General features: G+C 40.7%; 1 protein-coding gene across 2 annotated transcripts in view; it reads left to right on the top strand.

Annotated features, from left to right (window-relative positions):
• Positions 1-12016, top strand: part of SNX25 (sorting nexin 25) — a 138617-nt gene that overhangs the window by 73671 nt on the left and 52930 nt on the right. For both annotated transcript variants that reach the window (XM_075196937.1, XM_075196928.1), the window contains exon 6: positions 7036-7106. In XM_075196937.1, coding sequence (XP_075053038.1) covers positions 7036-7106 — 71 coding nt within the window. The remainder of the gene's footprint in view (positions 1-7035; positions 7107-12016) is intronic.

Genomic DNA, 12016 nt, shown 5'->3' with positions numbered 1-12016 from the left:
TCCTATCATGGTTAGGAGGATCGTGTATAAAAACGCAGAACTGCCCGTAATTCCAATAATTTTGGCCAGCATGGCAACATAGGAGCCCTTGGTGACTGTGTAAGAGGATGATTGTTGAGGTCGCGTTTGGCAGGTGCTTCAGTGACCAAAACCGCTCAACTTGCTAATGTTTCACGTGCAATGTCGGCATACAACTTCAAGGGAAAAACATCATTGGCAAATGGCATCAATGGGTGAAAGCGCGCACCCCAAGCATAAAAGGAAAGGAATAAATCCCCCTAATTGCAATATTTGGATGTTTGCATTTTTTCTTGATAAAATTTGACCTCTCTTGCCTCTAAATTCTTAATTTTGTACATAGGGGTCTGTACCTAGCGTACTTAGTTGGTTAGATATTTGCACTGTTGTTTCCATGGATTTCTAAAATGCCGACATGGAACAGATGACCTAGTGGTGTGGACAGAACACGCCGTACAACTCATTTCTGCTGAAGATTAAAGTCTATGGCCACATGTAACCATAAATATACCCTAGAAACCCTGTGAAAAAAATAATTCACACGTATAGACTAATGGCTCCAAAAAATTACATTTATTTATTTTTAGTTGTACTGAAAATATATTTATTACTTTGTCTTTGGAGCCCCCAGTGGCGCCATGTTTTAGTTGCTGCCCACTTGCATATGGCTCCATACCGTGATATGTTGTACCATGTTGTAGCGTATGTGTGCAAGATGCATTTAGTTGAACAGAATGCCCAATACTTGCATGGTATTGTCTGACACATCTTACCTTCCAGCCACTTCTCTTTCTATCATTAAGCTCATCGATAAGGAGAAGGCCGACATAATCAAGCGACGTTTTACGGATGTAGAATATATGGAATGAAGCTGTTGCATTACCAGCAACTAACTAAGGGCCTGATTCATTAATGATCTTACCTTAAGAAACTTCTTATTTCAGTCTCCTGGACAAAATCATGTTACATTGCAAGGGGTGCAAATTAGTATTCTGTTTTGCACATAAGTTAAATACTGCCTGTTTTTTCATGTAGCACACACATATCAACTTTAAATTTCAGTGTACAAATAAGCTATCAAGTATTTGTGTGCTACATGAAAAAACAGGCAGTATTTAACTTATGTGCAAAACAGAACACTCATTTGCACCCCTTGCATTGTAACATGTCCAGGAGACTGAAATAAGATACCTCTTCATTTAAGATCCTTAATGAATCAGGCCCCAATATCTTAGAGAGATCACTACTGTCCCTTCATGCTGTTCTGCTCATCTCTCTGTAATGGTCCATATAGTTCCAGTTTTTTAATGTGTGCTGTTTATTCCACATGAGGCAAGGATTTGATTCCAACTAGAGCAGTATCTGTGTGTAGTTTGTATGTTCTCCAGTGTTCTTTGTAGTTTCCTCTGTAAAAAAAAAATCAAAAAAAATCACCAAAACATTTTGGTAGGTTAATAGACTAAAGTTATGTGTAATATGTTAACACTATATAAATAAAGGTTAATAATCACAATATTGCTACCGGTCTTCCTGCTCTTTTCTTGAATATTGTGGTTTGTCATATATTTCAAATACGTGTTTACCATTTTTTTGCTAATAAAACAATAAGCACTCAAACATCTATTTGTGTTGATGTTCTGGAATAGAATATGATTATGTTCCTTTTATCATTTGATGTAAAAAAAATAGCTGGCAAGTCCAAGGCTGCAGAGAGCTCCTGACAGCTGAAATCATCTATCATTAGTCTCCATCACAAGTCTGATTTGACATGACCATTATCTATGAGATGCTCACAAAGTGACGTCTGCTGTTAAATAAATACACTCAAATCGCTGCTTTTCATCATTACTGAACTGTTCAGTTTTTAGATAACGTTTATAATTTTGCGGTAATCTGTCAGGTACAAAGTGCAGCCTAAATTGCTCTTTGTTTCCAGTCCTCGTTAAATTGGTAAGATTTGTGTTATTGTTGCCATAGTTACTGGTTTCTTTCATGATGGCAGACACCAGAACTTACGTTCTTTCTGATCTCTGATTCTAGGTCTTATTAGATACAAAAATTTAGAATTGGGTTTAGAATTAGATTTTCATAGCTTGAAGAAATCTTTTATCAACATATGGCAAATGTGGCCTAGTGGTTAGCACTTCTGCCCCACAGCACTGGGGTCATTAGTTCAATTCCCAACCATGGCCTTATCTGTGTGGAGTTTGTGTGTTCTCCCTGTGTTTGCGTGGGTTTCCTCCGGGTGCTCCGGTTTCCTCCCACACTCCAAAAACATACTGATAGGTTAATTGGGTGCTATCAAATTGGACCCTAGTCTCTCCCTCTCTGTCTGTCTGTGTCTGTGTGTGTGTCTATATTAGGGAAATTAGACTGTAAGCTCCAATGGGGCAGGGACTGATGTGAGCGAGTTCTCTGTACAGCGCTGCGGAATTAGTAGGCGCTATATAAATAAATGATAATGATGAAATGTGTCATTAAAACTCACCCGGTAGCACAGTCCACTTATTATTGTCCGATTCTGGGGAAAATTAATTATTTCTTTAAATATACCTGTTGCTTAAACACAATGGAGGCTGCCAATTCCTGGGTGAACCAATATTCACGTATATTTTACTTATCAATTCAGTGAGAGCTGATGACATCCTCAGATACTCCAGGTCCTAGTCAACTGGCAGACTGAACTCTTTCCGCTGTGTATTGCCGATGGTTACATTTTAAGTTTTGCTTGTTTCTTTGCTGTATTGCAAGTAATGCTATTTTTGTTATTGTATGTTCTAAAGACCCCGTGTTTTTTTAATTTACTTTTTCCCTCGTTTAGCGTGCCTTTGCTGATATTGTGATCTTTATTCCATAGTGCCCAGTGGATTCCTTTAAAGTGAATGTGTTTGCTGCATCCACTATTAAATGTAATGAACAGATGTACTGTATAATGACAATAGCAAGCAGTGCTTGAAAACCTAAAAACTATATGTTATACAAGATAGTATATAAATGTGTGTAAATCTTTCATAAACTTTATTCTTTTCCTTTACTCCTCATCGGAATAAGAACATGTTTACGTACACATCAGAAAGCCCCTTGGAGGGGATTACTCAAGTCCATTAATTGCACTTTAGTTAGGGTGCATACAAATAACCAGTGAAAATGCCACTCAAAATGATGGTATCTAATTAAAATTATATACCGGTTTCTGATAATGGTGTAAATCATGATTATTGAAATAGGACTTTTGTATAAAATAGCCTGTTGAAAACTCAGAAAAAAAACTCTGTTGCTGCCATTTGACACACAGTTTGTAAACTTACTTAGCAACATTTGTTACCATGGAAACAAACTGTGGACTGCACTCTTCGCCACCTTCAGCACTCTCCTGGCCCCTCCCCCTCCTCCCACCGCCTCCTCTCTGACTGCTTCCGACTTTGCCTCCTTTTTCTCCTCTAAAATTGAGGCCATCCGACTTGACATCTCCTCCTCCACTCCCTCGCCCACTCCTCCCCCCTCAGCCACCTTTCCCTCTACTCCTTCCGCCCCACCTCGGGCGAGGAAGTCTACTCTCATCTCATCCTCCCCCCCCCCCTCTACCTGTCCCCTGGATCCCATCCCCTCCCACCTTCTTCGCTTCCTTTCCCCCCCCACCTCGCCCACCTCTTTAATCTTTCCCTCTCTTCCGGCATCTTCCCCTTCTCCTTCAAACATGCTCTCGTTTCCCCCATTCTTAAGAAACCTAACCTTGACCCCACCTCTCCCTCCAACTATCGACCCATATCTCTCCTCCCCTTTGCCTCCAAAATTCTCGAAAGGCTCGTCTGCAGCCGTCTCTCCTCCTACCTTTCTGAACATTCCCTCCTTGATCCTCTCCAGTCTGGATTCCGCCCCCTTCACTCCACTGAAACTGCCCTGGCTAAAGTCACCAATGACCTCCTCTCTGCTAAAGCCAGGGGCCACTTCTCCCTTCTCATCCTCCTCGACCTCTCCGCAGCCTTCGGCACCGTCGACCACCCCCTCCTCCTCCACACCCTCCAGTCCTTTGGCCTCTCCGGCACAGTCTTGTCCTGCTTCACCTCTTACCTTGCTGATCGTTCCTTCTCCTTCATCACCACCTCTGGGTCTCTCTCCCCCCATCCACCCTTCCAGTCGGGGTCCCTCAGGGCTCTGTCCTGGGACCCTTACTCTTCTCTCTATACACCTCTTCCCTGGGTGAACTCATCAGCTCCTACGGACTCAACTACCACCTCTACGCCGACGACTCTTAACTATACCTCTCCTCTCCTGATCTCTCTCATTTCCTCCTCTCTAGAGTGTCCGCCTGCCTCTCTGCCATCTCCTCCTGGATGTCCTCTCGATTCCTCAAACTTAACCTCGCCAAAACTGAACTCATATTCTTTCCTCCGTCTCACACCTCGCCCCCTTCCGACCTCTCTATCACTGTCGACAACACCTCTATCTCCTCTGTCCCCCAACTTCGCTGAATCGGTGTCATCCTCGACTCCTCTCTCTCCTTTGGCCCCCACATTCTCTCTCTTGCTAAATCCTGCTGCTTCCAGCTGCGTAACATCGCTCGCATCCGGCCCTTCCTCTCCCAAGATGCCACCAAATGTCTTATTCACTCTCTGATTATCTCACGCTTGGACTGCTGTAACCTCCTCCTCACTGGCCTCCCCCAATCTCATCTCGCTCCCCTTCGTTCTGTACTTAACGCAGCTGCTAGGCTCATCTTCCTTTCTCGCCGCTCCTCGTCTGTCTCCCCCCTCTACCAATCCCTTCACTGGCTCCCCTTCCCCTACAGAATCCTCTTCAAGCTCCTCACTCTTACATACAAGGCCCTCGCCAACTCCACTGCTCCCTACATCTCCTCCCTCCTCTCTATTCATGCTCCATCCCGTCCCTTCCGAACTGCCAATGACCGTCGCCTCTCTTCCCCCCTTATCACCTCCTCCCATGCGCGTATCTAAGACTTCGCCCGCGCTGCCCCCTTCCACTGGAACAAGCTCCCTCCCTCCATCAGAACTTGCCCTAATCTGTCCTGTTTCAAACGGGCTTTAAAAACCCACCTTTTTCTTAAAGCCTCTCAGTCTCCCACTTAACTTCCTACCTTTTCTTCTGCCTCTCCCCCCTCACTCCCCTTCCCTCATAGTTATCCTCCGTTCCTCCTACTCTGCCTCCCTCCCCCGTGTCTCTCTTGTCTGTCTACCCCGCCCCTTAGATTGTACGCTGCTTTGAGCAGGGTCATCTCTCCTCCTGTCTCCACCACTTTTAACTCTGCTCTCCAGCTATCAGCCCTCCTCCTCAAGGACCCTCTTCCCCCCGTCCCCCCTCGCTCCCTCCTCTCCCTCTGGGAGTTTCCCAGTCACCCGTGCCCTCCCTCCTGGGCTCTGTCGTATGCGGACTCTCCCCTCCCCCTACCCTAGCGTTGAGCTCATTGAGTTACTGTGATTATTGTTTACTGTACTGTGCTGTCTCACCTTGTATTGAAATTTTGTTTGTCCCTGTACGGCGCCACGGACACCTAGTGGCGCCCTATAAATAAAAATTAATAATAATAATAATAATAATTGTTCCCAGGGTTACAGATGTTGCCAATGCCTCGTACACACTGACATTAATTACATAGATTTTGCTAACATTTTTAACACTAGAAATACTTTTTAAAATGGGTATAATGCTGTAAACCATTGTTTCTAGTGTTACCATACTCGCTATCACTATTATAAACTTATTTGTTGTCTTATCCGATAAACAAATTTGCCTGAAAAATAAAAATGACTGAAGGTTGGCTTAACTGTCATTTGCGTTGGTTTTTATTTTTAGTTTATGGTATTTTATGTTAATATGTAGATTAACCCCTTCAGTGCTAAGGATGAGTGGGGCTCATCCTCCGCATATACCTCTAAAATGCTAGAGAGACGAGTCCCACTAGTGATTACCATTCATGGCGTTAAAGATGTAAAAATAGCTCTCGGTTCCTGTTCTGCAGGAATGGTGAGTATGTGTTGCTGAGGGAAGAGACGCCCAATGATATCATCAGCGCTATGATGTAATACAGCTCGCTGCACTTCCCAAAAATCTGAAGAGCCAGAAGAAGTGTGGAGGGCACTAAAAGTGCCCGACTCCTTCATCCTGGCACCTACAGATCCAGTAGCTCCCCTCTTACAAACAATGTAACACCTTAGAAGTTTTACTCTGGTGATCACTTGTGATGGGATGAGGAAAGAGGGCACTGTTCGGAAACTCAGATCTCCCACATCCTGGCTTCAATAAACTCAGAGAAGTCAACTCTTTCAAATGATGTGGCTCCTTGGTTATTGTTTGGTCACCAGATTATACCACCTTACACAACAGAAAACATTAAGCAACCCAGGGATGGGAAGGGAGTTCTAATGCCTATGGCTCCAAAAAACTCTGGAGAGCCCTCATTTGAAAGAGCATAGTCCCCCGTTTCAAATGATGTGCCACCTCAGTAGGTTTTGTCTGATGTTCGACAGACAGTGATGCAATAGGTTGTCTAGTTTTCAAAATTGTTTGCCTTATTGGGCTACCCTTATTATTTGCACACATTTTATGAATTTCATTCAAGACAGTGCAAACTAGCAAAAATGTGTTTTTCAAGTGCAGATTTTATTCTGAAAATCTTGTTTTGGAAAGGTGAAATGATGCCAAAACAGTACCACAAAGTATTTCTTGGTGGTACTTAGAAAAAAATGCACTCATTTGCTTGAAGTTCACTTGCAAGTTTCAAATAAAAAAACAAACACCTTTTCGGCTATTTTGGGTAGATTCTTTGTCGTGTCAGGGGTATAAGCAAACTAATTGTATTTTCTGAAATCTCAAAAAAGAAAGCAGGGTGTTATTTGTTCGGGTACTGCATAAACAAATTACTGATATTGGTGTTGCAATGTGACCGACCCAAAAAGTGCCAAAATAGGCTCAACACAGGGGTGAGAAAAGCCTCCGTGACAAATGTGGTTGATCTCCAGACACTGCACTAACCATACATTTTTGTTATTGCTTTTTCAGGTATCAGATTGTTGTTGAAATAATTCAAGCAACCACAATTGGAAGCTTTCCACAGATGAAGAGACAAAAAGGTAAGTGGTCTACTGCCAATAATAACTACAACTGCGAATTTGTTCAGAGATTATGGGCCTAATGCTGAGTTTTTCGCTTATTGGGTATAATTTGCGCTCAAAAAAGATACCCGTAAAGTTCCCCACTAATTTTGCCACCCGATGGGCAGGATGCGGGAGACTTTCCTGCTCTCCTGGGAGTCTGAGAGACCTACCCGAAATTTGTGATTTTCCCAGACATTCCGGGAGAGTGGACAAGTATGAAATAGAGTTTAAGTATCAAAGTATTGCTGTTCTCTCAATTCATGATAGAATTCTGTACTCTTGTCCTGTAATTGGATGGAAATTGTTGTCACATCTATGCTGTGCTTGGGACTGGTAAACGTGTGCTGAACGCAATACTGTGTACTGTGCTGGCTAATAGGAAGAGGCTTTATGTGGAAGCTGTGGCTGAATTGCTGATCAAAGACTGGCGGAATCTTCTCAGTCACCACTGGGACCTTGAAATGGTTATTATAACCGCACAAAGTAACTGCTGCGGAGCTGCTAGAAAACTGCATTGTATTCACTTTCCCAACAGTTTTATTTTCGTATTGTTTTAACTGCTGATTGTTAAAGAATATCTTTCTCATATTTTGGTTGATGTCACTAGTTACAGTGCTGCTGGAGGTGTTAGCGCTTTGTAAATAAGTAATAGGGCCTTGTAGATTGATAGGCCGCATTTACATACAGATGTTTCCGTTTTTCAGTGATTGCCGCCTCTATATGACAGTGACAGATACACTTTAATGAGCATTTAGTTATGAAAGGGATTTGCATTATACGTTTCACATGTCTGTTCTTGATGATTAAAATGATGTGTGTTGTTACTTCACAACTGATTTCTTAGAAGCTCTAGCTAGATAATACTAAGCAGGATTTTTGTCTACTGAAATGCTCATTAAAGTGTACCTGTCGCTGTCCTACAGAAGAGGCAATCACTGATCATACTGAGCAGAATTTTTGTCAATTCTCACGATTTTGCCACAGATGCCGGTGGCTGACAAACATTATTTTATTATAGTCAATAATCTGGGGCCTGATTCATTAAGGTTCTTAACTTGAGAAACTTCTTATTTCAGTCTCCTGGACAAAACCATGTTACAATGCAAGGGGTGCAAATTAGTATTCTGTTTTGCACATAAGTTAAATACTGACTGTTTTTTCATGCAGCACACAAATACTTCATAGCTTATTTGTACACTGAAATTTAAAGTTGATATTTGTATGCTACATGAAAAAACAGTCAGTATTTAACTTATGTGCAAAACAGAATACTCATTTGCACCCCTTGCATTGTAACATGGTTTTGTCCAGGAGACTGAAATAAGAAGTTTCTTAAGTTAAGATCCTTAATGAATCAGGCCCCTAATGTATATATTTTTGAGAGGAGATGGTTCATATAACGATTCAAGCTCCAAGCCAAGAGTTAAACCGGTGTTTAGTCTACAAATGAAAGGCGCCCACACGTGGGCAGATGTAGCTGCTGGGCCTAGGGCCAATTTGGACACACGGTTTGAAAGAACTAGAATGGGTTTCAAAGTAATATCCGAGCATCAGCTTGTGTGGCTCCCATGTGGTCTAAGTATGCCTTTAGAAACATATCTGCAATTATTTTTGTTCTATTGTTATACTGTTCTTTCCGCTCAAACCTAAGGCTTGTGTTAAGGAGAAAGTGGCATTGTTCATCATTATGTGCTGCAGAGACATAGATAAAACCATCTGCCAGGATTCCCTGCTAGAACAATCTTTGTAAAGCTTATCAAACTTTCATGAATATCCTGAATCACTTACATAAGGAATTATTGCACACAGCTGGGAGTTTTATCTGTAGCCGATTTCCTGGCCCCATGTTCCGCACAATGACGACTGTTCGTATTCACAATCAGTCTGAATTACTGCCCGTGATAAAAGCAGTGGACACTTGAAGATAATGAAACAGAAAAGCTGTGTTTTATGTTTCCAATATCTTCGCTTCAGTCCCGTTACTCTACTGGGCAAGTTCATCCCCTGAGGTGACATAATATATGTTGTCACAATCGTTCCGGAGATCTGTCATTATCTACAAACCAGTAAGTGGGGAAAATGAAAACCTTTCTTCTGAATCGTGTCTGCAAAATCATAACAAGAATCGCACATTTGTGGGTTCAAGTGTATGTTGTTTTGAAATAAATTTAAATAGTATTATTAAGCTCTTCTTTGACTTAGGTTTTAGCTACAGAATAACAATAAAGGGAGTCCTTATAGAATTGTATAAATTACATCAGCAGACTACTACACTCATGGGGGGAATTCAGTCCTGAGTGTAGTGCCTTGTACGTTTATTATGAGCTGTATTGGGGCAGCTATTCAATTCCAGGACCCCGTGTTGCTCATTGCACCTGGGATAGGGCACAATTACACTCATATTTGCTCACACCTCTTGTAATGTTGTTTTTTTCTATGAATATTATGATTTTTGATACATAGTCAAGCTGTGAATACATAATGCAATTAGAAAATTAGCCAGAAAATATCAGTGCTGTTATTGAGGAACAACTAGGACAGGGATTTGAAACTTTTATAAAGGACACCAGCAAAAGGGACATGCTACTGTACTAAAAATGCCAACATCTGTTTTTGTTTTGTTTTTTTCATGTTTTTATCAGAATTGAGTGGTATACATTTTGTATTTTGGTTTTTTTCTTTTAGACGTTTTTTATTTTTTATTTTTTTATCTTTAAACCTTTAATGATCTGTCAGTGCTAAAAAATGTTGGTGCCTGTGAGTGTCACCTGCTGGGCAAACAGATTTGAAGTCCTCCCTTCCTTCATATACAGGCCTGTCCACCATATCCCACTCTGTTTTGTTTTTTTGTTTTTAAGAGGTAATGATAATTGGACTTTTTTTCCAGAGGAGATGAACGTTTTGTCTCTTACAGGGGCTTCTGGCCTCTTCCCTGGTCTCTGTGCACACTCCCCCATTCCTCCCACTCCTCAGACTAGATGTGGCTTACACTGCATTACAACGGCTGTACTCGACTGTAGGATTGGACAGGGTGTGCTGGGCTCACTCCAACACCCTCTCAGGGCTCTGAACAGTCACACAGTGGGCACTCTTTCTGGGACCAGCTTGAGTGAGCTGATCTGGCCTTGTCCCTTACTGGTACAGTAACATCGTGTCTCTACTGCATTCTCTACACAGGGGAGCGAAGTGCCAACTTTTGGTACCTCATCCACTGGTTCTTTTTGTCCTGTCAAGGGAAGGGATTCCTTTTTCTCCCTTCTTTGCTTGTTTACAGGGCTAGGACCAACCTATAGCCAACCAATTGTCGTTTTTATCAGGACTATACGAGGGTTCCCATGTGTTTTGGTTTTCTGGGGGCGTCACTTTTTTTTTTTTTTTTTTTTTAATACCAAACATCTTTAACTAATTATGCTTATTTTCCCATAATTCATGGGTGTCCCAGTTTCTCATTTCAAAGTGATGCGAACACTGGTTACAGGTTGTTCTAGCCCTACAAACATTCTAATACATTGGTTACAGGTTGTTCTAGCCCTACATACATTCTAATACATTGGTTACAGGTTGTTCTAGCCCTACAAACATTCTAATACATTGGTTACAGGTTGTTCTAGCCCAATCAATGTATTAGAATGTTTGTAGGGCTAGAACATCGTGTAACCTATCGGTGCCGTAGATTTGGCTAGCCTTAAAAACAACTATATTCCCCTATCGGAAGCAGGTTGGTCGAACTGTGTAAACATTTTTTTTTATTTTTTTTTTTAAAGTGAATTTTATTGACAGTTTTACAGTATCAACAGCATACAGGTTAGACTGTAAATCAAACAATTTGTTAATAAAAGTAAACTAATAAGAACATTGTTATAATGGTAAATATCAAATGAAGGTGGAAAGAAGAAGACAGAAAGAAGAAAAAGAAAAGGGAGGGGGGAAATCTCAGCCCGGCATCTTGGTGTCCGAACTGTGTAAACATTCTAATAAATTCATTGGCTACAGGTTTCTGTGTATTTAAGCATTCACAGAGCTGTAACCAATTAGATCTTCATTAACACAAACATTAGCAGATCATAAATATATGTGAGGGAAGTTAATTTCTTTATAAAAAAAAAAATATATACACCTCCAACTAGTTTTAGTTCAGTAAATAATTTTTTTTACATGGTATTTTTTTTCATTTTTATATATATATATATATATATATATATATATATATATATATATATATATATATATATATATATATATATATATATATTTTTTTATTTTTTTTTTGCTAACAGCTGTGACTGGATATCTTTCGTGTCAGCCGCCAAAAAGCTCCATATGAGCTGTGAGGCAGTGATGGTGATCTACGTCTGTATTCACCTGTCTAATTATTACATGTAGAAGTGATGATGATCCACCTCTGCTTATTTGTTTTTTGTTTTTAAATTTAAAAAATGAGATTTAATAATTGTGTAAAACGGTAATAATAATAATAATAATAAAAAAAATTGTTGGAAGATTAGCTGGGATGAAAGTTTGCTGAGCTAATGACGTCAAATAATATCCTGCTAGTTCAGATGAAATATGGCAATAACAATCTGAAGCTGACAGAGCTACATTAATCTGCATAATTATAATTCTATTTCTGCATACTCCATAATTAACTATATGTTACGCATGCTATATACGCAAGCAACATATGGAACCAGGTAGAAAAAGATGTTAATGATGTAACAGGTCATTTTATTTCCAATTATCAGACGTTTTAAACTAGTGATCCAAGCTGTAACAAACACATCCGACAGTAAATCCCTCTTATTGCTGTTGCTATGTTTTGTTGGATGCAGGATCAGGTTTAGTTGTTTTAACGCCCTCCGAATGAACAAGTTTAGATTTATTTCAAA

The sequence above is a fragment of the Mixophyes fleayi genome, chromosome 1 (assembly GCF_038048845.1).
Source record: "Mixophyes fleayi isolate aMixFle1 chromosome 1, aMixFle1.hap1, whole genome shotgun sequence".
NCBI classification, from domain to species: domain Eukaryota; kingdom Metazoa; phylum Chordata; class Amphibia; order Anura; family Limnodynastidae; genus Mixophyes; species Mixophyes fleayi.
The sequence above is the reverse complement of the archived record's forward strand: the minus strand, read 5'-3'. Positions and strand labels throughout refer to the sequence as shown.